The sequence below is a fragment of the Mytilus edulis genome, chromosome 14 (assembly GCF_963676685.1).
Source record: "Mytilus edulis chromosome 14, xbMytEdul2.2, whole genome shotgun sequence".
NCBI lineage: Eukaryota > Metazoa > Mollusca > Bivalvia > Mytilida > Mytilidae > Mytilus > Mytilus edulis.
This window is the reverse complement of record NC_092357.1, coordinates 70,656,419-70,683,735: the sequence shown is the minus strand read 5'-3', so window position 1 is coordinate 70,683,735 and position 27,317 is coordinate 70,656,419. Positions and strand designations below refer to the sequence as shown.

General features: G+C 31.5%; 1 protein-coding gene across 1 annotated transcript in view; it reads left to right on the top strand.

The window, feature by feature from the left end:
* Window positions 1-23,826, top strand: part of LOC139504446 (uncharacterized) — a 59,380-nt gene extending 35,554 nt beyond the window's left edge. The window contains exons 10-15 of the mRNA XM_071294531.1: window positions 4,475-4,923; window positions 5,243-5,411; window positions 9,523-9,719; window positions 18,699-18,726; window positions 19,424-19,471; window positions 21,149-23,826. Of these exons, the coding sequence (XP_071150632.1) occupies window positions 4,475-4,923; window positions 5,243-5,411; window positions 9,523-9,719; window positions 18,699-18,726; window positions 19,424-19,471; window positions 21,149-23,826 (3,569 nt within the window). The remainder of the gene's footprint in view (window positions 1-4,474; window positions 4,924-5,242; window positions 5,412-9,522; window positions 9,720-18,698; window positions 18,727-19,423; window positions 19,472-21,148) is intronic.
* The last annotated feature ends 3,491 nt before the right edge of the window (window positions 23,827-27,317 follow it).

The window sequence follows — 27,317 nt, the reverse complement described above, 5'->3', positions numbered from 1 at the left end:
CATTCCAAGAGCTTTCTGACTGTAATTTTCGAGGAGGCCTGGTTGACGCCCCATGCAATTTTTTGTTTTTGTGTATGTGTTTTTCTTACCAATGGTGTGTTTCTGAACGTTAATGAAAAAGAAATTTTTAATATCATTTTAAAAGTACAGGTACAGATGGTAAAACATCAATTACACATGCAAAGCTCCAATGGTGCGAAATCAAATACCAGGAAAAAAGAATGACTGTTTTAAATTACAGGTAAAACTAAGGATTATATCAATGATGTTTAAATAATGTTTCTCCAGAAAGAACCAACAAAATTTAAAAAAAAAAGTGTTCCTAAACTTCTTTGTCTCAGTATATATCGAAGGTGTGCATGTGGTCAGGATTTTGATTATTGCTTCTTTGGAAATTGTTGAACATTGTCATTTTTTAGTATATACTTGTATACGAGATGTATAGTGTTGTCTGTTTGTGATTTCTTAGGTTTTACAAGAAAAGAACGATGTATGAGTAGACAAGTTTTGTATGAGAATTTGAAAGGAGGACGAAGATATTTGCGCTTAATGTTTTGTGGTAAAAAGTAAAATCTCAAAATACTAAACTCAGAGGAGAATCCAATCAGAAAGTCTATAATCTAGGGTTGGCAAAAACCCGGGTTTTATGAGTTTTGCCCAGCCTAGCGGGAAATACTGGGAAAACTTGGATTTTACTGGGTTTTAGTGGGTAATACTGGGCAATACTGGGTAATATAAAATACTGGTCTAAATTTTATAGATGATTCATTGATCAAACACAAATGTTATACATTAAAGATGTTTATAACCTATTTTGTTTCTTTGGATTGGTAAAACTGTAAATATAGAGCCAAAAAAACTCCATTTTTTTTTCAAATAAATATGTATCCTAAAAGAATTAACAATTACATGTAAGAAAAATTGGCGTCATCCTGGTTTGCCCACTTTTAATTACATGCATATGTAAACATAGAGGGAATTGTTGTTTTAACAATTATAGTTTATTTCTGAGTTATAGCCATAATTTTTACCTGTTTTATTTAAAATGATATTATATTCTGCTATATAATCAAGTAAAATGTGCAAAAAAAATAAATTATTTGATATTTTTGAGCAGGAAAATGTATAGAATTTGATAATTTACCTCTGATTTTACATGTAAATATTTTTGATAAAAGAAATTATATTCTACTCTAAACTCAATGAAAGTGTGCAAAGATATTTTTAATTTGATATAATTTTTGTAAGAAAATGTATCAAAAGTGACAAATATAAATAGACAAAAATGTATATTACTTTAACAACATATCATCAAAAAGTTTAAGTTTTTGGTACATTTATGGTACATACTGAAAAAAAAGTAAAAAGTAAAATAATGAATTAAAGATTAATATATATATTCTTATTATTTAAATAAATACACTGTTCTGAAATTTGATATAAAAAATATCATATTAGTCGTAACAAATAGAATATAAATGCAACTGCAGCTTTACAAATGCACAATTTGAACAGTAAATCTGTATTCAAGGTAGCGTTTTCTCATTTAAAAAAAAATTCAGGAGCTAAATAACGATACATCGCTAAACAACTTCAGTAAAAAATTCATTCAGAAAAAAAATAGGAGACAGAAACCATGGAAGTATTATATTGACGTCAATATAATACTTCCATGCAGAAACCAACAACGCAGCACAGATGGTGTTCCTAGTAGTATACATTTAAGGTTGCTAATTTTTTAATTTTTAAGTATATTTGTCGAAAGGCACAAAAAAATGTTGACTACAGTAGTGTAATAAAGAAAATGAAGACATCTCTTGATTTAGAAAACGAATCGCAGTATTGCCTCTTGTTAGGATGTTTTGCATAAAAGTTTAGAAGACATCGGTGAAGCTAACAACATACTCGCTACAACATTATTTACTGATTATGTGACAGAGATTTCTGGGTTGAAATATACCGCTTTCTATGGAACAACGCAATTATGATGAGACTCCAACATGCCCATTCTTACATCTACAAGATCATTGAGTTACTGAATAAGTCACAGGCACTAATATAATGTAATATAAACCAGCATGCAGTAGGAGGAGTCTTTCACCAAAAAAGAAGAAGTTACAGAGTAAAAGACACCAGACTCCTACTTTTGAAAGGCAGATACTGACACGGAATCGTCAGCGTGATAGACTACTCTGACATAGCATCCCATCATCTCCATTTCAATTGAACATATCAGTGAAATATTGTTATTAGTGACCTTGTAAATATAATGTTTTATGACTTTTGAAATATATATAAAATATTGTATTTCCCATTATTATACATACAGTGCCCATGGTGCTCCATTCTTCTTATTTCACCATAGTGCTTTATCTATTTCCTATGTACTGCACTTATAAACTTTGATTCATATATATTGTGTTTGCAATATAGAGAATTTGTATTGCAGTATTTATATCATGAAAATCATAAAGAAACTAATAAATTAAGAAGACACTTTAGTAACTGAATGTCATTGTTTAGTCTTTAAATGTATGTTATATGATAATATTGAATTGATATCAAATTATGAAGTGAAATTTTTATTTTTTTATCATTTTTCTTAAATAATATATTTATACTAATTAGAGTTAAGAAACACTAATAAACTATATACCTAAGTTGGAACAGACTATACAATTGTATGCTCATTAAACCTTTTGTCTTTTTTGTTTTCTTTGCTAATAGATAATTGGTAGAATTAAAAGTGGGCAAACCAGGAGTAAACCGAAAAATTACAATTAAATAATGTATATGTACTGTCACTCATTAATAAGTAATTATTAAGAATAGAATGCAGATTTGTTTATGTAACAATAATCAGCCCTTTCAATTATATAAGTGTTAATAGCATGACCCTTAGGGTGTTTATTTAGCAATATGAATGTAAAACATTTAAAATTAACAATTCACTTAATTACTGCAATAGAATGTATATTTTCAAAGTTTGAATTGAATTTGAAAAAAAATGTTTAGTAATTAACAAGGTATCCTTATCTTAATATGCAAATCTTATATACTGTCTACATAGAAGAGAATGAAATTGAGTTTTTCATTCCTCTAGAAGTGACTGTGTCAATGTTTATCTGTATAACAAGTAGATATTTAGCTGTAATACTATGATACTACACCAACTCTTTACTATTTTGTGTTAAAATAAGCTTAAAAAATCATATTGCCCAGTAATGCCCAGTATTACCCATTTCTGGGAGTATTGCACAGCCCAGGAAAACCCGGATTTTCCCACCCGGTAATTCCCGGGCGGGTAATACTTTGCCAACCCTGCCATAATCACATGGCAAAACCAAATGACAAAACACATCAAAAATGAATGGACAAGCAAGAACTGTCATATTCCTGACTTTTGTTACTGACATTTTCAAATGTAGAAAATGATTGATAAAACCCTGTTTTAAAGTGCTAAATCTCTATCTTTGATGACAGTCTCATCAGAACGTGAACATATTATTGTGATCTTAGAATGAATCAGGCTATAAACATGATAAAGGTAAGCCTTCCAATTGATATTTTTATCATGTGTTTTTCTATGTTGTGATGTTATACTATTGTTTCAAAAAAAAGGGAGAACTTTTGGTACCATTAAAACATTTAATCCCCCTGCAAAATTTTGCACCTGTACTGAGTCTGAAATCTGATGTACAGTAGTTGTTGTTTGTTGATGTAATTTATACATGTTTCTCATTTCTCGTTTGTTTTGTATACTAGTAGCTAAGACCGTTGGTTATCTGTTTGGTTGGTTTTACACTAGTAATTTTGGGGCCCTTTATAGCTTGTTGTTCGGTGTGAGCCAAGGCTCCGTGTTGAAGGCCCTTCATTGACCTATAATGGTTTACTTTATAAGTTGTTATTTAGATGGAGAGTTGTCTTGTTGGCACTCATACTACATCTTCCTACTTGTATATCCATTCGTTACAAGACGGACACACTGAGCTGAATTTTTAATGTACTAGATCACAAAGTAATAGTCTACAGAAGGACAAGTCTCCTATCACAGACAAATCATGCTAGATCTCTGAGTGGACAGGATAAATGGAGAAGCTGCAAATACCTTTGAAATTCACTAGTATAACCAAGATGGCAAACGAACCTAAACCTTCCTCACTCGAGGACCTCAATCTTCCACTAAGCAACAGAGGCGGATAATTTGAAAATATTCAGCAGTTGTCACTGCAAAAAAAAAAATGTGTCACAAGATATTGTCAAATTCTGATGTCAAAGTAGATTAAAAAAATGAACATGCTTTACCGTGATTACATATAAGGTCAGTTTGTTAAGTGATTTCATTTTCATTCTTAACAAATCCTCACACGAAATCAAATATAAAAAAAAACTGTTTGAAAAGGAAGGCAAGAGAATATATTAAATTTCGTCTTCTCTCTATGACATACATTATCTCACATTGGTTTTCTTCTAGGTCCACCAGGAGATTTAGACGAGGAGAAGAAAAGATGGCTGATTGTTGGAATATGTCTTCATTCAATTATTTCTCCTCTACTGAGAAAATATGCAGATCCTATTCTTAGAAACTTGTATAATTCTCTAGTGTCCAGCGATACCATTGATACACAGGGATATAATCGATATCTAAGGAAATACCCAGCATCAAATAGATATTTTCTTAATTATGATTCAATAAACAACAACAATAGTGTACCAAAGAAGAAGATCTACAACAAATGGATAAATGATTACCAGAATTTTGATTACAAAGTAGCAAGCCATGTTGATTTGTCAAAGTTGTTTCTACAGCCTAATATGGCTCATTACTCTGGCTTTAATGAGTCATGTGACTCATCTGCATTGCTTGGTTTAGTCATCAACATCAGTTCATTTCCACCAATTATACAGACTGATGCTGAAAAGGTATACATTTTCTAGATATTTTAATATATATGCACTATTGCATGTGTACTTTTAATTTGTCTTTTGTTTTTTTCTTGTATGTTGCTATGCCATTGTCGATTTTCTTTGACCTTACAAGTTTAAAAGTTTCCTTTTTATATCCTGCCTCTTTTTTTAACACTGCGAATTGAACACTTTGAAACATATAAGATTTTAGGTCAGTTAGGTTCAAAATCATTGCTTCTCTTTAAGTTTTTAAAAAGAGGTATTTTTCTGTCATCAAATATGAAATGGACTAAATAGTTATCTGTCTTTTTTTATCTATTTTTTTATTTTATAGATGCGATCAGACATACGTAATCCATGGGCACACTGTGACTTCAGAGAATGGACCACAGGCAAATATACACATTCCTTCAATGTAATGGGACAACTTGTTAAGGACATTGGACTAACTAACAGAGAAGAAAACAGGATCTTGGGAGAACTCAATACCTGGGCAACAAATGGTAAAATGATAAAATGTATTGTGTTACTAAATGTAATATTGTGCTGGGCTAACACTACATGTACTTCAGAATCATATTGAAAAGTGATTTCTCTTTTTGAAACTGATTGGAAGAAGTGATGAGATTGTTGGATCGTGCCGCTACAATTTTTTAATTTTTTTAATAAAGGCCATATTTAACATGTTTAACTTATTTTCTTTTTTCTTTTTTATATTGTTCAATTCATATCTGAGTATGCAATTTTAGTAACATTTTAAATTCAATGTGTTTTAGTTCTTGTTTTAGGTTTCAAACTAAATATCTAGGACAAAAAAGAATTTTTAATTTATGTCGAAAAGAAAAAAGATAGAAAAATATATTAATTACAATTAAATTAAAAAAAACTACATGAACTCTTCTGTGTCTGTTTTAGCTCATTTGGCCCTGTAGCCAAATGGTCAGTTGACCTCTTAATGAGGAATTGCCGTTTATAGTCAATTATTTACATTTTTTTTTTTTAATTTTTGTAATCTTTTACAAAAATCTTCTCCTCTGAAACTACTTAGACGAATTTAAACTTGCCCTGAAATTTTCAGATGAATCTGACGACCCCTTTGTTTGGTAATAAGAGTTAATTAAACTCTAAACAACAATAATGTTTAGCAAAGTAAGATCTACAAATAAGTCAACATGACCAAATCGATCAGTTGACCCCTTAAGGAGTTATTGCCCTTTAAAGTAAATTTTTATAGTCCAGCAACAAAGTGTTTGGTGCAATATAGTTTTACCCTTGTCCATCATTCTGTCATTCCACAACATTTAAACCATTGTACAGACTTTTTTTCTAAACGCCTTGAAATATTGGGCAGATTTTTGGTATGTGAGTTAACCATGAAGAGTTACAGATCGAGTTTAGGTTAAGTTTTGCGCCGCTGATTTTTACCGAAATAAAGGGTTAAAGACTTTGATAACTGTTGTAAATCACAGTTGCAAAATGTATATGGAATTTGTTTTTATACGCCTTCAGATTATGAGCTGGTTTTTTATATGTGAAAGTACATGTACAATCATGTTAGTGTCCATAATATGCACATAGACCAAGGTGATTGACACAGGCTCTGTGGAGCCTCTAGTTTAGGAAATTAAGTGTTTCTCATTAACAAATATGTAAATTTAACAAAGTAAAGCTGGGTCATAATCATGATTTTATATATATAAAAACCAGAGTAAAACAACTTTAATTGATAAATTGAAACAATGCATATACGTGAAATTATATATATAATTTATATATTAATCAAGTAAATCTAACCAAAAGTCTGTTAATGTGTGTTGAATGCTTAATTTTTACTTTTGGGATAAATATTCTTCTATTAGTCCTGGCTGGTCTTTGCAATTAATCCAGCCTCCGATCAATAGTTTGTTTAAATATTTCAATGCCGGACAAAAAACAATTTACAAAAATAGACGATGTTTGATATAAGGAAAGGCATAAGACGTTTTTAATGCAATAAATGGATTAAACATTTGATGAAGGCAACTTTCGTCACATTCTGATAAAGTAACAATCTTATTTTGCAACAAAAAGTTATTATAATTTGATGTACGCTTTCAACTCGAGTAACGCGTATGGGAAGTGATAAAAAAAAATCTTTTTATGAAATAACTTGAAACAAACTCTAAAAGTCAATGCTTTAACTAGCTGTTTTATAAACAAGATGAATTATTCTTGTCTTTGAATTTCTTTGATTGATGTTTCATCGATTTCTTAAAAATTAGAAATGTCTAATGATGAAATGTTTAATATGCGCTATAACTTGTTGTAAAATGTTCCATTTGATTGACCATATGTAACTGCCTTTTGCGGTGGATATCTGCCTAAACTATTGTGTATGTGATTTTCTTATTTTAGACTCTGTTGGTATAAGGACTAGCGATTGAATTGCAATAAGTCAATGAATGAATTTGTAAAACATAATCAATCTGTTTGTAAGGCCGTTTAAAGCAAGTTAGGTCCATTGAAGAATGTTTATCATGGATATAACACAACTAAATTTAACTGTAAGGTTACACCAAGATATTTTGATGATGCAACTGGATCTAAAGTATGGTAATGCAGATTGTAATCGTGTTTGAATGGTTTTTTTTTTCCCTCTGTGATGGTTAAAAACTAGTATACCTACCTGCTTACTGTTACCTTAATTATATAATTATACCCCACGCAACGGGTTGCGAAGGGTATAATGTTTTTGACCCGTCCGTTCATCCGTCTGTCAGTCCGTCCGTCAGTCCTGTTTCTTGTCATCGCAACTCCTCTCAAACCACACAACAGAATTTCACGAAACCTTTACAGATATTAAGGACATACTATGTAGTTGTGCATATCGACGGGAAATTGCGATTCAATTTTTTTTCTAGGAGTTACGCCCCTTTGAACTTATTTACTTTAATGTACTACTGCAACAGTTTGTCATCGCAACTCCTCTCAAACCACACAACAGAATTTCACGAAACCTTTCCAGATAATAAGGACATACTATGTAGTTGTGCATATCGACGGGAAATTTCGATTCAATTGTTTTTCTAGGAGTTACGCCCCTTTGAACTTATTTACTTTAATGTACTACTGCAACAGTTTGTCATCGCAACTTCTCTCAAACCACACAACAGAATTTCATGAAACCTTTTCAGATAATAAGGACATACTATGTAGTTGTGCATATCGACGAGAAATTGTGATTCAATTTTTTTTCTAGGAGTTACGCCCCTTTGATTTTTTAACCCTGTATGCGTACATTGCCTATGTAAATTTTAAAATTGTTTGTATGCACATTGAATGACAAATTTATGTGAAGTATATAATTTTTCTGACGTCAGACACTCAAATCAATCCATGTGTTCGTAGATAGTAGATGTTTTTGTGTCCTGTTAAATTGTTCCTTTTAAAAGTTTTGGATTCTCATAAATTCTATGTATAACTTTTGGACTAGTTTGAATCTCAGTCTATTTCTGTGATTTATTCTTACATACTTTTGATTTTTTAACCCTGTATGCGTATATTGCCTATGTAAATTTTAAAATTGTTTGTATGCACATTGAACGACAAATTTATGTGACGTATATAATTTTTCTGACGTCAGACACTCAAATCGATCCATGAGTTCGTAGATAGTAGATGTTTTTGTGTCCTGTTAAATTGTTCCTTTTAAAAGTTTTGGATTCTCATAAATTCTATGTATAACTTTTGGACTAGTTTGAATCTCGGTCTATTTCTGTAATTTATTCTTACATACTTTTGATTTTTTAACCCTGTATGCGTACATTGCCTATGTAAATTTTAAATTTGTTTGTATGCACATTGAACGACAAATTTATGTGACGTATATAATTTTTCTGACGTCAGACACTCAAATCAATCCATGTGTTCGTAGATAGTAGATGTTTTTGTGTCCTGTTAAATTGTTTCTTTTAAAATTGTTATACGATGATGACTGATGTACCCATATTTTGACTATTTTATTAATTGTGACTGTTTATTTAACGCATCATGTAAATGTAGCGGAATTTGATGAGACTGTTATTAAAGTGAGAGGGTTAGTGCTATAGAACCAGGTTTAATCCACCATTTTCTACATTTGAAAATGCCTGTACCAAGTCAGGAATATGACAGTTCTTGTCCATTTGTTTTGATGCGTTTTGTTTTTTGATTTTGCCATGTGATTATGGACTTTCCAAATTGATTTTCCTCTGAGTTCAGTATTTTTGTGATTTTACTTTTTGAACTTATTTGCTTCAATGTACTTCTGCAACAGTTTGTCATCTCAACTCCTCTGAAACCACACAACAGATTTTCATGAAATTTTGTAGATAATAAGGACATACTACATGTACTATTTAGATGTGCATATTGGCAGGAAATTAATTTTTCTTATACAATTTTTTTTTTCTTACACTTATTTAATTTCTAATACGTGGGGTATGTGAGCGTGCTCACTAAGGTTCTTTAATTTGGTACTTTGGTGAATATCAAACACATACATGCAATATGAACTAAGCTAGTAATCAGTATGTTTTTGGAACAGGTAATCTCCATCCATGTCTGAATATGCAAACAAATAGTCTTGTTTTACAGGTCAAAACTTCATGAGTGGAACAACACTTGGTTTAGAGATAGTGGGGGAGATTCGTCAACAGACACATGTTCTTAGTAGATATGTACAGACTTTGTGTACAGAAACAGACAGCCAGTTTATCAGAGTGCAAAAAGAATTATCAAACTTAGTTAACAGTTTAGAGGAACATGAGGAAAGATTAAAGAGTTTAGAAAGTGTACGTAAAATTAGATAAAATAAACAACTACTGTAACTCAGTTAAAAGTTAGAAATCCACAAAGGTATTAGCTGAAATCCATTAAAAGATAAATCTTTGTGTTTCCTTCAGCAGTATGATGAATGATAAAATAAACATAGATACATATAGAAATTGTAGGAATAAGCTGACAAATAGATAGTCCTGGTCTGTCAAAACATGATAGAAAAAGTGCAATAATCTGTCAAAATTTTGTCTGTCAGGTAGTAGTTATGTCTGTCCTTCTTCTTTAATTGTTTTAAACCCGTGCTTGCTATATAAAGGCAACAGTAGTATACCCCTGTTTGAAACTGATAAATCGATTGAGAAAAAAATAAATCCCGGTTACAAACTAAAACTGAGGGAAACGCATCAAATATAAAAGGAGAGGAACAACACAACAGAAACAGAAAATAAAAAATGTAACACACACAGAAGAGAACTGTTATAAAACAATGGCCATTTTCTTAACTATAGTGAAACATCGCAGCTACATTAAGGACGCAATTTTGTAAATTTGCAAAAAAAAGGGGGGGGGAAACGGAATTGTCAGAATCGGCTTAATGTCAAATATTTCATAGTCGTACATGGACAATAACGAAAGGCCGTCTGATTTCTCATCACTGAACATAAAAATATGACCCCGTGACCCTAACACTGGCACGTGACATGCCATTTTCATATGTTAAAACTGTCGTCTGTATTTGGCTCGAGCACAACCTTTTACCCTTCACCATTCTCATCCAAATTTTAACAATAGATTAAGCAACTACCAGTGTCACTTAAAAGTGCTGGGGGTCAGAACAGTTTGTTAAAAAGGTTTATTTAGAATGATTTTACGTCTTTGAAGGTCAAATTCCGTGATTTTGTCATCTTTGCTTACCTCGTATGACTCTCAGAAACAAAATTGGAGAAACCCCCAGCAAGATTCATGATCGTATTTAAATTCTTAAAATAATTTTCCTCAGTTGGTGGCATTTGTTTGAGATTAAAAGGTTGTGCTAGGTCAAAATATTGAAAATTAAACGAAAATTCTATTGTCGGCAATATTTTAAAGCGCAACAAAGATAACGATTTTGAATCGGTACCGGGGAAAGCGAGGGTTGTTTCCGCGCTTAATGAGAGATGATATAATACGTTTTTGTCGAGCCTTCGACTTAAGTCGAAAAAGCGAGACTAAGCGATCATACTTTCCGTCGGCGTCGTCGTCGGCGGCGTCCACAAATATTCACTCTGTGGTTAAAGTTTTTGAAATTTTAATAACTTTCTTAAACTATACTGGATTTCTACCAAACTTGGACAGAAGCTTGTTTATGATCATAAGATAGTATCCGGAAGTAAATTTTGTAAAAATAAAATTCCATTTTTTCCGTATTTTACTTATAAATGGACTTAGTTTTTCTGCGGGGAAACATTCATTCACTCTGTGGTTAAAGTTTTTAGAATTTTAATAACTTTCTTAAACTATCCTTGGTCTGAACCAAATTTTGACAGAAGCTTGTTTATGATCATAAGATAGTATCCAGAAGTAAATTTTGTAAAAAAATAAATCCATTTTTTCCGTATTTTACTTTTAAATGGACTTAGTTTTTCTGCGGGGAAACATTACATTCACTCTGTGGTTAAAGTTTTTAAAATTTTAATAACTTTCTTAAACTATCCTGGGTTTGTACCAAACTTGGACAGAAGCTAATTTATGACCATAAGATAGTATCCAGAAGTAAATATTGTAAAAAGATAACTCCATTTTTTCTGTATTTTACTTTTAAATGGACTTAGATTTTCTTCCAGTTAACATTACATACAGTTGGCAGTTTAAGTTTTCAAACATTAATTAGATTCATTAACTATCCTAGATTTTTACCAAACTTGGACAGAAGCTTCTTACAATCAAAAGATAGTATCAAGAGGAATTTTTTTATTTATTTTTTTCCTCATTTTTTGTTGAGCCTGTGATTTACAGCAAAAGTAGGCGAGACACTGGGTTCCGCGGAACCCTTACAAATTTTTTAAATATAAAAGCCGGTGTTTTTAAAATTCATAAGAATATTTACACTTTGTGTGAGTGAATAAAAGTACTCAAGATATATAAGATGTGTCCGTTTTTATTTATGGGACCTTATATTGATAAACTAAAAACGGCAAAGCTTTCAATCTACATGTATCTGCAATGATCATGTTAAATACAATTTTGTCAACATGTGACTTTTCATTTTAAAAGAACCTATAATCTTTAAACTTAACAAGATACATTTAAGTGTATACAATGTACCATGTATACTCTGATATATCTGAAAAAAAACTGCAAGCATAATATTCCAACAGAAATTAAGGAAGAAAAATTACTCTACATTTTGTAATGAACTTAGACAAATGTTAGACAAAAATAGATTTTATTTTTACAAACTTATGAGTTTTCAGTCTGTGATCTTACAAATCTAACAATGCAATAACAAAATCTCCAAATTTCAGTAGTAATATAACCCTTTTTTGCAACCCCATTTATACCAGTAATCAGTGTCAGATATGCAAGAATAAATTTACAGAAATTCTATTTGTTAAATTGTGACCGCAAAATGAACCATTGACATATTTGCAACATAAAAACACTAAACAAAATATAGAGATAATATATCTTTAACATCTCTTTAATGTTATAGAATGAATTTTGCACCCATTAATTGTATATTTTATTATTTTAAAATCTCATGGTAAGATTGTATTGCAAGAATTTACAATTAATTTATGAAATAATATTGTTACAAACTTATGCTATAAGCACGAATTTAACCATCTTTTAAATCATAATATATCTTTGATATATTGGTAAAGGGAATCAAAGCAATATGTTTTTTAAGTTTGGATATAAAAAAACTATCATGGTCCTATAATTTGGTTTAAATTAAAATGATATGAACTTACAAGTATCTCAATTGTAACAGTTAACTGTTACATATAAAAAAATAATGTACAAATATATTAAATTCAACATCTGTTACACTTACTTTTAAAATGCAAAAAGCGTGAGTGACCTAGGGCATGTAGGGATTATAGTGTTTTGTCATATTAAATAACGGTCCATAATTTTTTATTGTCAGCAATAAGAACAAATAATTTTCATTCCTCACACATATCTTCTTCAGTTTAATTTTAATTTTGAATGTATGATGCTCTCTACGATTGAATACATTTATTACAGTGCTTACAATGAATTACCGTGGTTTAAAGTGATATAAAATTAATGCGTTGTTCGGTCATTTGTTGACTATTTTTCTCTATTTAAATCTTGTTTTATTATATTTAGCAACTTTACAAAAAGTGCAAATGCTTAGGATCATGCATGAACTGCAACATGTTAATATGAAAAAATATTACATTACTTGTGGTAGCAAGTGTCACCTTGGGCGAGAGAACAAAAATAGCATTCAGATTTACAATTAATCAAATGTCTAATTTCAATTGCTCGCTTGTTCACTTTATCCATCTTATGGTAATAATTTCAACTTTTAAAACTAAAAATAAAGATTTTGATAAATCTTTATTTCAATTTAACCCAAATGCGGCGTAAAGCAACCAACAATCAATCAATCAATGATTTAAATACATGTATGGTCAGGTCCAAATACTCATGTGGTCTGGAACACCTATATGGTTTTATAGCTGACTATGAGGTATAGGCTTTGTTCATTGTTGAAGGCAGTAAAGTGACCTATAGCTGTTAATTTCTGTTACATTTGGTCTCTTGTGGAGTGGTCTCAATGACAATCATATCACATCTTCTTTTTTGTATATAATATCTTGCTTAAATAACTATATCATTTTAGTAAGTTGGTAGTCATCCAGAACCAGCTTCAAATATATTATATTCAAGATGTACATGTACAAATGTATGTTGGTACAAATGTACGTACATGTACGATGAATGTATTTAACTCAAAGCTGACATGTCAACATAGCTGGCTAACTTAGCATACATTTGAATTTTAATATTTATTTCTCACTTGCCTACCTTTCTGGCATGCAATTTCTGGATATAGTAAAATTGTACCCAGTTTTAGTGAAAGGACTGAAGCTCTCACCGAGTCATTATAATAGTGACATCATGACATGACAACAAGAGATATGTCCATATTAAAAGTTATTTTAACATAGATGACGGGAAATGTTAATTAATGTTTATGTATATACAGTGTATCTGGCACATGACTTCTTTTCTGGCATATATGTGTCTATGTCTTGTATGTACAGTATATTGAATTTTTGTATCCAGTATGAAATAAAACACCTCCCTTTTGCCTAATATAGAGTATTCAGGGACAAAACACCACTACTAACCATGTATGAAATAAGCCACGTCTCCCTACTAACCTGATATCAAATATACACAGTCTCCACGAGGACGCTTTTAACCGATCATATTCCTAGAAATGTATAGGAGGTAAGATAAATACTCATATGGTCCAACTGTACGCATATGATCTGGGTAATTAACACGTTTTCTAAACTCTTCGTAAGGTATGTCAGACCCTTCTAGTTGTCATGTCATTAAAATGGTAATTTTATTATATTTTTATAAGAATTTTTTTTAACTAAATAAAAAAAAGCAGTTTCACACATTGAAGTTTACTGACTACTTGTAAGAACAATAAGAAGATCTCAAAAATCAATTGCACTTATTGTAAAATGAAGTTTTGTTAAGTTGCGCATATCGGTGGTTAACAGGGCAGGGCGTCTGGTGATTTACCACGTTTATTGTGTAAAGTAGATGACATCACCGCCAAGGACCATAGTTTAAAGTTAATTTATAAATATTTTTTCTGTGAATATACTAGAAGTGTACTGCAGTCATGTTACGATATTGAAGATCTAGAGCCTCTTAAAGACACTGCAGACACATCGGTATGGCCCGAGACCTTGATATCACTGCACGCAGCTGCAAAGAATGCTAGTTTAATTGTCACTTACAAGCAAAACATGCACAAGATGTTAATAAAAAGATTCGTGCACAACCAAGACGTGCAAATGCAAAAAAGCTAAGATATAAACGTGTGGAAGTAAATGCCATCCTAAACATACAAGCAAAAGTACAGTTAGAGATGAAAACTTATGTACATGTATCTCAAATTATCATTATCGTTAGAAACTACTGACTCAATATACTGTACAGCATAGACGAAACGCGCGTCTGGCGTACTAAATTATAATCCTGGTACCTTTGATAACTATTTTAAACATCTGCTAACTAAACTAATCATTAAGTCTATTCCAATCGGTCATAGGCATGATAGGAAAGTGCCAAAGTAAAAATAACAAGCATTGAAAGCGTGACATCACAATTCTTAATGGCAAGAACAACCAAGAGACGAGGATAATATTGAGCTACGCCTATTAAACGATAACTTTTAGAATTTTTAGAGGAGCTTTAAGTTAATTGCTGCATATAGCTATCACAAAATGAATGACTGAAAGGGCTTGACCACACATTCAGCAAGATGGTCTGCATAACTGCACCAATTCTGGTATAAATATATCACTTTCCTGGCTTGAAGACTATATGAACATGATAAGGGGGTATAATTTCACCATCTTGAAACAAATGTGCCCCCCCCCTTTTTTGTGTATATCTTCATTTGTAAAGGATATGCATCAAACATTCATTAAAATCAACAAAAATGTGAAAACAATAGATTGGATCAGTGCAAATAACTTCTTTTAACCGAGAGAATGCATAAATTAGGCTAGTTATACCCCCGACACTGTCGGAGGCACAACATCACAAGTCGGAGGCCTGAGATTTGCAGACTACTCCGTTTAAACGTACTGTTTCCATTTTTTGTGATGTTGTTGGGTTAATTCTAACTAAATATCTATCTAGATTAACACAAATTCCACATTTCTGTCCATATTTCCTATTTTTCGTCACATTACAGGTGCTTGAGAAAAATATTGATGCAAGCTTCTAAATGAAGCAGGTATTTTTTGATTGGCTAAATATTCGTAGAGGGCGGGGCTTAATACTCGACAGAAAATCGCCTAAATCATATAATTTATCCATGACTTTTTACAATTTTTCTATAATTACCCATTCCGCATCCTAAGGCAACGATTGCTGCAACGCTGCTTCATCAAAAGATGGTAAACTGGACATTTTTTCTTCTCCATCATGGCGGCGTGTACAACGACGCATGAATATTTAATGAGATTGAACGGAGTTATCTGCCCTTGTCGAAAGTAGTGTGAAAACGGCCTTAATGTAGCTGCGATGGCTAAATCATCAAACAATACCTAACATGAGTTTGTTTTCTTCACTAAGGATGTTATCTTATAAAATTATAGAAAATTATAATAAACTGTATAACAAAAATCAAATATCTTAAAACTATATCTAGCAATTCAGAATAATAAAAGATCAACTGAGTGTTTGTCCTTTTAAGTTAATTTTATCATTTTGTATTTTTTCTAATATATTGAACACTTTTATAGACACTAGAACCACACATGAGTCAAAATGCATAATATTGCTTAGTAAAGTAAAGGCAACAGTAGTATACCGCTGTTCAAAACTCATAAATAAAAAAAAATGGACAAAAAACCAAATCGGGGTAACAAACTAAAACCAAGGGAAACGCATTAAATATAAGAGGAGAACAACAACACAACACTGAAATGTAACACACAAAGAAACGTACCAACCATCAGACAAAATCCCACAAGAATAACAAATATAACATCAAAACCAAATACATGAATTTGGGATAGACAAGTACCGTGACTCGTCTTATTGCAATGTGAATTTACACTCAAAAAAAGGAGAAAACAAAAGACCCAAATTTATTTTAGAAGTGTTATTTAAGAGATAATTCTTGGAAGCCATAGATTATTGGAAATTTACACATGGCCTGGGCCGTGATATTCGAACTTTATCTTGAGCGTTAGCGAGGGATAAAATTAACGAATATCACGGCCCAGGCCATGTGTAAATTTCCAATAATTTATGGCTTCCATGAATAATTTCGATTCTAATGGGACAAATATGATCATTAAAAAAATTGAAGCCAGGGGGGTAAAGCTGTGTGTGGCTGTTCTTTTTTACTCCCTGTTAGATAAATCTCAAACATTCTAATTAATCCGTAGCTTGCATGGATCATTTGTGAACAATCGCTAAAATAAAAATCTGTTACATTCTCAAAACCAACAATTGTCATTTTGATTTACATGTTTTTCTCGTAATCTACCGTCAAATCCAAAGTTGATATTTCGTAACTAAGGAGCCACAATGTTGACCTGCTGAAATCAGTAAATATGCGAATAATACAATAGAAAAGAAAATCAAACAAAACCTACCTTGATATCAATAATTCAACATTTCAAGGGTTTAGGTAACAGAAAAATTTTCAACTTTAGCGTTTTCATTTGTATGACGTCATGTTTTGAAATGATTTAATGCACCAAAAACATTAATAGACTTTCGCGGAATTTTATTTTATATTTATTTTGTTGGTTTCTTTGAGGTTTTGTGAATTGCTTTTTTTTTATTATGCATATGGATAAGAATAAAGGTGATTTTGTCTTTTTTTTAATTGCAATTTTTAAAACAATAAAATCGGCAAAGGGTTTGCAAATAGGTTTCAATACATGTGGAATTACGTGGGAAGTGTATTGTAACAGCCATTATCAAGTACACCACAGAGTCTGCGCTAAGTATAGATATATCGAGAATTTTATCACAGTGTTGTTTACAAAGCGAAAGAAGCACGTCATATAAGAATCCTGTATAATGTTGACCATTTTTTAAAGTTTGCCTATTTTCTTATAAAATGCTACATACAGACACACATTTGATTCAGCAAAAACAAATATCAAGAGTTAACCATTTTGGCGTACTGTTTCAATTCAACACACATATTCTTAATGATTAGTATTAAATGCGAGGGAATCCATATTGTATCTCATATCCAGGGGCGGGTCCAGCCATTTTAAAAAGGGGGGGTTCCTAACCCGGGTTTCCGCTGGCAGTCCCATTTTCGCAATTTGCGAAAAAATAATAATTGTGGCGATAAAAATTTGTCATTGCATGGCGAAAGAATTTGGCGAATGAAATATTATAACGATTTATTTTCAGCCATCTTGTTTATTTACTTTTTTCGGGTTTAGCAGACTTTACCAATCAGACAATGCTCTGAATTCACCTTGAACTCTTGAAGATTTTGACAGAAAACCAATAATCAGCTGATTGCATTCACAGCTATTGACATCAAAGGACTAATTAACAAAGGTGTTGATTGTATTTTATAACAAAATGATATGGTTAAATGGCTTATGTCACATGTCACAAACAGGATTTATTTACCACTTTGCGACGCACGTGTTTGAAGCAAAGTTTTTACGCTTCCTCTCCTTCTTTTAATGATAGTCCAGAAAAAAAAATTGTTGTTATGACGGAAAATGTTCAAAAGCAAGAAAAGTCTCTAATTTAAAACTTAATAATTTAACTTTCATATAGATTATCTATTTGAGTGGGTACTTCAAAGTCGTTTCAATGAACCAAGTGTTTCAAGCATATAGTTTTACTTATTTTATACGATGATCTAGAAAAGAAAACTGTCATTATGAAGAAATCTATTCAAAAGGTTGGCATGAGAGTGACTCCTCAATGTCATGATGACACCTTACACGAGGGTGTTCCAATTACATGTCCCATTCAAATGCATTGATTGTCCCCAAAAAGGGGGGTTCCAACCCCTGTAACCCCCTTCTGGATCCGCACCTGTATATCTTATTCTTTTATGTTGACTCCCCCTGAAAGATTTATAATTTTCTTTGCCATTTATTTTCACAAAAATGAAACTTAACAGCACCACTGTCAGACTGACTAAATTGATTCTTATTTTTGAAACTATAGTGGCATTTGAATTATATTTCAAGATAAATTTGTTGACTTTTATTCAATTAATTTTTCAGATAGCAAAGGAGAATAAGGAAACAATAAGTGAGTGAATTTATTGTGTCAGTCATATATTAGAAAAACAAAGGATATCAATCCATTACACAAAATCAGTACATAAACAGAAAATAATAATCCACAAAAATCAAAGACAAAGCATGTTTATTGCTGTTCTTCATCTATTAGTTTAAATAGATATTTCTCACATCTCATACACTGATTGATAATTATACAGCCGACAGCAAACAACAAACAACAACAAACTTTAACAATAAAAATAGTGGGTAATCCCATATAATCACAAATAATTCACAGGCAGGACTGTTGAGATCATTTAATTTGATAAGAGTTCAAGGAATATCTTTTCACTGTTTCATTCATTCATTTCAACTTATTGATAGAAATATCTTCAACTTCATACTTTATTTGGTCTTTTAACTTTTTTTAATTCAAGTGTCACTGATGAGTCTTTTGAAGAAGCAAGTACAAAATTCTGAAACAATTCAAATGAAAAAAGAAATGAACCCATCCAAGACAAAAAAATAAAAATAATTACAAGCAAACACTTAAAAAAAAATACACAGAAGGGCCAAAATATATTGAAAGATCTTCGTATTAAAACAATAAAAGTAGTCTTATTTAAAACAGGTGTTTAATGATAAGCTTTAGACAGAAAAGATAGAATTTACATACAAAAATATGTCTGTTCTATTGTATTTTGAGTAAATGAATTATTTTTCAGAAGACGTAAAAAACCGAGTTGAAGATCATATTCCACAACATATTCGAGGTAAACATGATTAAAGTTTACTAAGTCTCTATTTCCAATAATCATACAAGCCCATCAGTTGTTATATATGATTGTATTTATAACAGACAGACAATTATATAAACTGGTACAAATTGATGAGGTAGAAAATATTGAAAACACCACATTTAATAATTTCATTTGTCCTAAGCGCTTTTCTGTGATCTGATAAATATTTAATGTTGAAAGAAAAATATTACTTATATATTTGATGATAATTTGAAAATAGATATACATGACAGTTCTTGTCCATTCGTTTTTGATGCGTTTTGTTATTTGATTTTGCAATGTGATAATGGACTTACCGAATCGATTTTCCTCTGAGTTCAGTATTTTTGTGATTTTACTTTTTGCATTACATCATATCTAATTTTAGAGATCTATGATCATATCATCATATCCAATGTTAAGAGTATTTTTTCTAATTTTTGTGCTATTTTCACCTTTCCTGACCAGTGTGAAAAAAAAGATTTCTCCTCACTAGTGAAAAATCTGTTCTCGGCAAATGATTGGTTGATATTTAACAGTGACGTTAAATTTTCTTGTTTTCTTCTGAATTTTCTTATTGTGACTTCATGAAAAAAGGCGACCATGTCTGATGACGTCACATCAAAAGTACAAAATTTTCCTCTAATCTTTGAAAAGGAAGGATAGAAATCATAAGAGAAACAGATTCCTCCACTGTAACTCATGCATTACGATATAGCTCCACTCTCAACAGTTAAATTTTAATTATTTAAAAAGCTCGGCAAGCCTCGCGCTTTAAATATTAAAATTTAACTGTCTCGAGTGGAGAAATATCATAATATACTGGTTGCAATTGTGAAATCTATATTTCCACTCTTTTTTTTTCATCATGCTTGAAGATATATTGATTGATAATTGGTATATAGTTTTATCATGAATAAGTAACAGACCAATTTCAAATTTTTTGTTTTGGTCGGATAATTTTCTGCATGTCATGGTCCTTGGACTTGAAAAAGTCATAAAATTCCTAAAATTTATAAACGCACAATTTTAAAAACGTTTGTTATAAATCATGTCAGTACCAAAGTACTGATAACTGAGCTGATGATACCTTCAATGACTGATAGCCAACTAGCAGAGGTATCAACCCAGTGCTGTAAAAAATTGAAAACAATGTCTTATCCACCTGCGCTTAGCGAAGCAATTTATTAAGATCTTTCACTAGTTCATGGAGATTTGTAATTGAAAATTGCTGCCTTGCAATAGCTAATAATAAATTCCCATATTGTCCAAAACAGGATGATTTTAAGTTGCTGTTAGTATCGCATGACTGAATGGTGGCAGGTTGAGATTTATTTGTTCATTTTATGATCGATGCAGACATTCGGGCTAAGCTCCACCTACTGAATGTACATTGTATATACTTTTGGTTGATTAAATTATAGAGATGAACAGTACTGGAATAGCTTATTTTAAAATCCATTACAAAATAGATCTATCAAGAACAATGTATTAGTTCATACAATATTAAATTATTGTTTCCTATGCTCTGAAGATAGATTAAGAAACTTTCAGTTACAATCAGCATGATCAGTTAAGAGAGTGAGGCATTTGAGATTGGATATGTTTTTTTTATTGGTTCTAGTACAAAATTGATCTTACAAACTCATCTTTCATTATTTTTGTTTGCAGCTCACCATGGACAAGAAATAAGAGAATGGGAGCAAGACCAAACTACCTTTTTCGAAACCAGAGCAACACGTCACATACTGAAGTCTCTACCCTCACATAACTGTATTATTGTGACAGGAAGCTCGGGCTGTGGTAAATCTTCAAACATACATCATGCTGCGTTACACTTGCGTGACAGTTTGGAATATGAGATAATACCAGTGTTAACAGGACCATCAGACATAATGAATTATTACAATAGAAACAAAAAACAAGTGTTTGTTGTAGATGACATATGTGGGAAGGAAACAATCAACACACAAACATTACAGATGTGGAGAGATTATTCAGAAAAATTGGGCAAAATATTTAGAGTTGCAGAAACAGATGTTAGAAGTATAAGTGATGGCACGGTTTCCAAGATATCAAATCCAAGATTACTGATTTCTTGTAGACTGCATATAAATAAAGAATCACAGTTTCAACGTATTGCATTGTTCACAAAAAAAGTATTCAATTTATTATCACCCGAGTTGTGTCTGCTGGAAGCTGAAAGAATTCATATGCTGCATAAGTATGTTCCTGATGACATAATTGACAATATAAAACAAGTCAAGGAGAACTTTGATTACTTTCCCTTGCTTTGTAAATTGTCAAAAGACAAAACATGTGAGGAAGTGGAGAAACTATTTACAGCTCCTCTGGACAGTATTAAAACAGACATAATCACAATTATTGATACAAACAAAGAACAATTCTGTGCTCTTGTTCTGTGTATTGTTTTTAACGATGGATTTGATACAGATTGGCTTAAATTAGGATCAGTGTCAGAAAAGGAAAAAAAGGACAAACTTGAGCACATTGTCAAAGAATTTGACATAGACTTAAGCAAAGAGAGGCATATAAATTCATTAAAAGCTGGCTTTTCAACATTACATGGCACATATTTCAAACTGAGAGGCACAGAGTACAGAATGATACATGACAAAATCCATGAAATGGCAGCTGTAATCTGTGGACAACACCTTACCGAATGTTTTATGAAATATGCTACTCCTGAATTTATTCAGGATCATTTCATCCTTGAATCTTTAACAGAAATTCAAGAAAAGGATGATTTAATAGTACTATTGAAAGATCAAGAAGAAGATTATTTTGAACGACTGTTATGCGACTTAACAAAACATGTCATTACAAGCACATTCAATAATGCACAGTTAATTAGTCAGACATTTAGAGATAAGTTATTAAGCTTTTTAAGAAAGAGTGATGTAAAAACAGTATTAAAGAGCTTTGATACAGAAAGTTGCATTATAGACAATAATTATGATGAACTAGAATATAGAGATCAGAAGAAACACTTTAATACGACACCTTTAATAGAATCAGCAACAACGGGATACTTTGATATCGTTGAATTTCTAATTGTTAATGTTAAATGTAATGTGAATAACGCAGACGAAAGAGGCAATTCCCCTTTACATAAGGCATCTGAAAGAGGACATACAGCTGTAGCTAAACTATTATTAGAGAACAATGCTGATGTATCTCAATGTAACATATATAAAGATTCTCCATTGTATGCAGCCTGTGCAGGAGGACATAAAGATACAGTAGAACTGCTTCTTCAGAACAATGCTGATGTCAATCAATGTAATACATATGGAACACCTCCGTTGTGTGTGGCCTGTACAGGAGGACATAAAGATACAGTAGAACTGCTTCTTCAGAACAATGCTGATGTCAATCAATGTAATACATATGGAACACCTCCGTTGTGTGTGGCCTGTACAGGAGGACATACAGATACAGTAGAACTGTTACTGCAGAACAATGCTGATGTCTCTCAGTGTAATACGTTTGGAATGTCTCCATTGTATATGGCATGTGAAGGAGGACATACAGAAACAGTAGATCTGTTATTTCAGAACAAGGCTGACGTCAATCAGTGTGATTGGAATGGCCGGTCTCCATTGTATGTTGCCTGTGAAATAGGACATAAAGATATAGTAGAACTGTTACTTCAGAAGAAGGCTGAAATCAATCTGTGTCATGAGAATGGTGAGTCTCCACTGTATTTGGCCTGTAAACGAAGACATACAGATATAGTAGAACTGTTACTGCAGAACAACGCTGATGTCAATCGGTGTAATGAGAATGGTAAGTCTCCTTTGTATGGCGCCTGTGAAGGAATATATACACGTTTGCCAGAAGTTTTACTAAGATACAATAAAGATGTGTCTGGTCATAGTCTTTTTCTATCGTTTGAGGCACATACGATAGAAACTAAAGGTATAGTAGAGATGTTACTGCAGACCAAGGCTGATGTCAATCAGTGTGATAAGGATGGATGTTCTCCATTGTTTGCTGCATGTAGAACAGGACAAAAAGAAACAGTCGAACTGTTACTTCAGGAAAAAGCTGATGTCAATCAGTGTAATAGTAAGGGAGAGTCACCTTTACATGCAGTTTGTTCATATCATTACCACTTGCAATCATTATACAGTAAAGATAGAGTGGAACCAGTTTTAAAAAGATACATTGAAACTGTTAAAATATTACTTGCTTGGAACGCAGATGTTAAAATGTTTAATAGGAATGATCATACACCACTTGATATTGCCCGTGAATCACATTTTGTTGAACTTGTAAATCTTTTTGAGGAAAATCTCCAGCTAAAAGAATCACAATTAAAGTAAACATTTCATAAATTTGAATTTTACGAAGAAAATATTGTTGCAATGTTAGAAATGTATTACAATGAAAATGAAAGAATTCACTCATAATCCAGGTGTTACTTAAACCAGACATTATTTTTAATTACCGGTAGTTATTCCAGTAATTTAAAGGAATATACAACAGAAATAACTAATAAAATTTATCTAAAATTACAATAAATGCCTGGACAAGATTTATCTAAGATCACAATAAATGCCTGGACAAGATTTATCTAAGATTACAATAAATGCCTGGACAAGCTTTTTCTGAGATAAAAATAAGTGCTTGGACAACATTGATCTGAGATAACAATAAATGTCTGGACAAGATTTATTTAAGATTACAATAAATGCCTGGACAAGATTTAATAGTTTATATATGTAAACAGTGTATGTAATTGATCAGTATAAGTATACATCTATGTAAATGTTGCTTTATATATGGAGTGCATGTAATTGATTAGTATATGTATAGGTGTATTTAAATTATCAGTTTATGGATAACTCTATGTAAATTGTTGGTTTATGTATGAAGTGTATGGAATTGGTCAGTATATGTATAGGTCTATGTAAAATGTTTATTAATGAATCGTTGTTTGAGTGAAGATCAGTGGCAAATATGTCTGTGTACACTCAGTCGATTCGGAAAAACCTTTTCAAATGAATAATGTGTTTTGCAATGATAATGTTTGAGTCTTGATGAGGGGTAAATAAAGCTATGTTAAGTTTTTTTTATAACAAATAAATGTATCAAGTTTAAACAAATATTTCTGTAAAGAACTTTATTAATAATTGTCATTAACATCCAATTTTATTCAAATTTCGTTTCTTCCTTAAATATACATGGGAACATTATTTTTTCAATGCATAGTTTTGTGTACACTTAACCTACACAAGGCCTACATTGAGTATCGACTGTATGTAGACAAAACATGATTTAAACTACAAGTAAACATTGAGTTTTTATCAATGGGAACGTAATTGTATTTAGTTTACGGGTGAGTTACACTAACACAACACCGAGTTTAGGTCAATGTGAACACGGCCTAGGTCTATGTAAATTGTCGGGTTATGTATGGAGGTTATGTAATTGATCAGTATATATATAAGTCTATGCAAATTGTTTGTATAATTATGAACTGTATGTAATTGATCAGTACATGTACAGGTCTATGTAAATTGTTGGTTTATGTATGAAGTGTATGTAATTGATCAGTACATGTACAGGTCTATGTAAATTGTTGGTTTATGTATGAAGTGTATATAATTGATCAGTACATGTACAGGTCTATGTAAATTGTTGGTTTATGTATGAAGTGTATGTAATTGATCAGTACATGTACAGGTCTATGTACATTGTTCCTTTGAGTTGGTGTTTTTTGACTTTTTTCATGTCTTTGTATTGTAATAACCATGCTAACCACAAATATATAATTGTATTGTAATAAGGAATTTGATTAAATTGGTAAGATTGAAATACTAATATTTTGCATTCAAGCAAAAACCGTTTACTAGATATATGTAAGACATCATGTACAATCACATTTAGTCGTCAATAATTTATAACGGTTGATGTTTAAGGTTGAACAGGTGCTACTGTAATAGAATTATGAAACTTATCAAACATTTTAAAATCACTTTTGAACTCAAATGCATTTGTTAGTGTATATAAAAAAGACAATGCAATTATTGTTGTTAAAACATTAGTACCTATTATTTTCTGTATACTTTTTAAATCCTTGTGTGTCCAGGAATTCATATGTATTCAATTCACAGTCAAATATATATGTTTTGTGTGTGCTTAAATGATATATTTTGTTTACATATTACGTATGTAGAAATTATGTTTATAAACCATGGTACTGTTAATAAATGCTTGACCCATATTTATAAAAGTATACAATTTTTTTTATCAATGACTATACTTGAATTAACTTGATTTGCTGTTGAACTGTGTTATTATAAAAAGTGCAAAAGGCTATGGGATAAAGTTCTTTTTTTGACACCGTAACAACTTAAAAATAGAATTATATAGAGGAATCCTTCTGTGTACATGTTTAGAGTAAACGCATTGCGGGTAGTTTCCATCCCTTTTTCGAATACAGCTCTCAGAATTCAGCCATAGAACACGTTTTCAGTTCAATCAGAACAAAAATAGATTAATAAAAGTCCCCACAGAGTAAGTTTAGTACCCTGCCTGATAATATGTTTAATATGTATTTAGAAGTATGCACAAATAGTGCAAGGTATTATTTAGTGTGTTTTCAACCCGTAAATAAGGGTTATATGTTTTGGTTAATACGAACTGAATTTCTGACTTGTTGCAGGCAATACACACTTTGTAAACCTATAGATAGTACCTTTGTAGACATATATACATGTTTTTGGTGTTTTGCATTTATTTATTACACACAAAAATGTAAAATTATCTGTCTAGGTTATGAACCATTTTTTTTTTATTACATATGGTATTAGGCAAACTTACACACTAGGAATTGTTGGTTATGTATCTTAACATCTTAGGAATGCTTATGCTAGTTGGTCAAAAAGACATGCAAAAAGCCAAACAGTAGACATCCAAAATGTTTTTATATTAAATCTAACAGTTTCCAATGATATTCTGTCGTCAAATAACTGGAATCTAGAATATGAATTATGTCGACAGTAATTTATCAATGTGGACATGGTAAACATCACATTAATTGATAGACATATCAAGGTGACAATGAGGAAAATGATCTTTGCTCTTTTAAATAACACATCATCTTTTAATAATCTGAATATGACGAAATACGGTGGAAACGTCTTAAAATCAGGAATGCAGAATAAGATAAGGCATAGTTCAACAAGTGTCTGGATCATCTATGTATTAGATCTTCTGACCTGAAAGGCACGCAGACTTTTTTCATTGGTTTTCATCCGTCGTCCATAATTTTATCGAAAGCTATTTAGTGTGAAGTTGGGGATTTTCCTCCAGGTTGTTGAACCAACTGCTCCGCCAGGTCATTAACAAGAACATATGGTCACACTACAGATGTATTGGCCAATATCTTTTTAACTGTAGTAATACATACAATGGATATACCTGCTCTAAGCAAGGAACTGATGTTCAGTGGTTGTGGTTTGTTGATGTGTTTCACCAGAGTTGCTCGGTTCTCGTTTTTTTTTTATAAAGATTAGACCGTTGGTTTTCCTGTTTGAATGGTTTTACAGAGACCTGCATAGCTTGCTGTTCCGTATGAACAAAGGCTACATAGTGAAGACCGCACTGTGGCCTTAAATTAATTGTATTTTTTTAATTGTAACTTAGATGGAGAGTTGTGTCACTGGCAGGCATACCACATCTTTTTATATCTAGCATAACAACCTCGGTCTATCATGAAAAATTTGGAGAACAAAAATTGTCCACCCGTTTTTACGTTATAGTCCCGATAATGTTGTTTTTTATGTTTATTTGCAATGTTTTTTTTCCA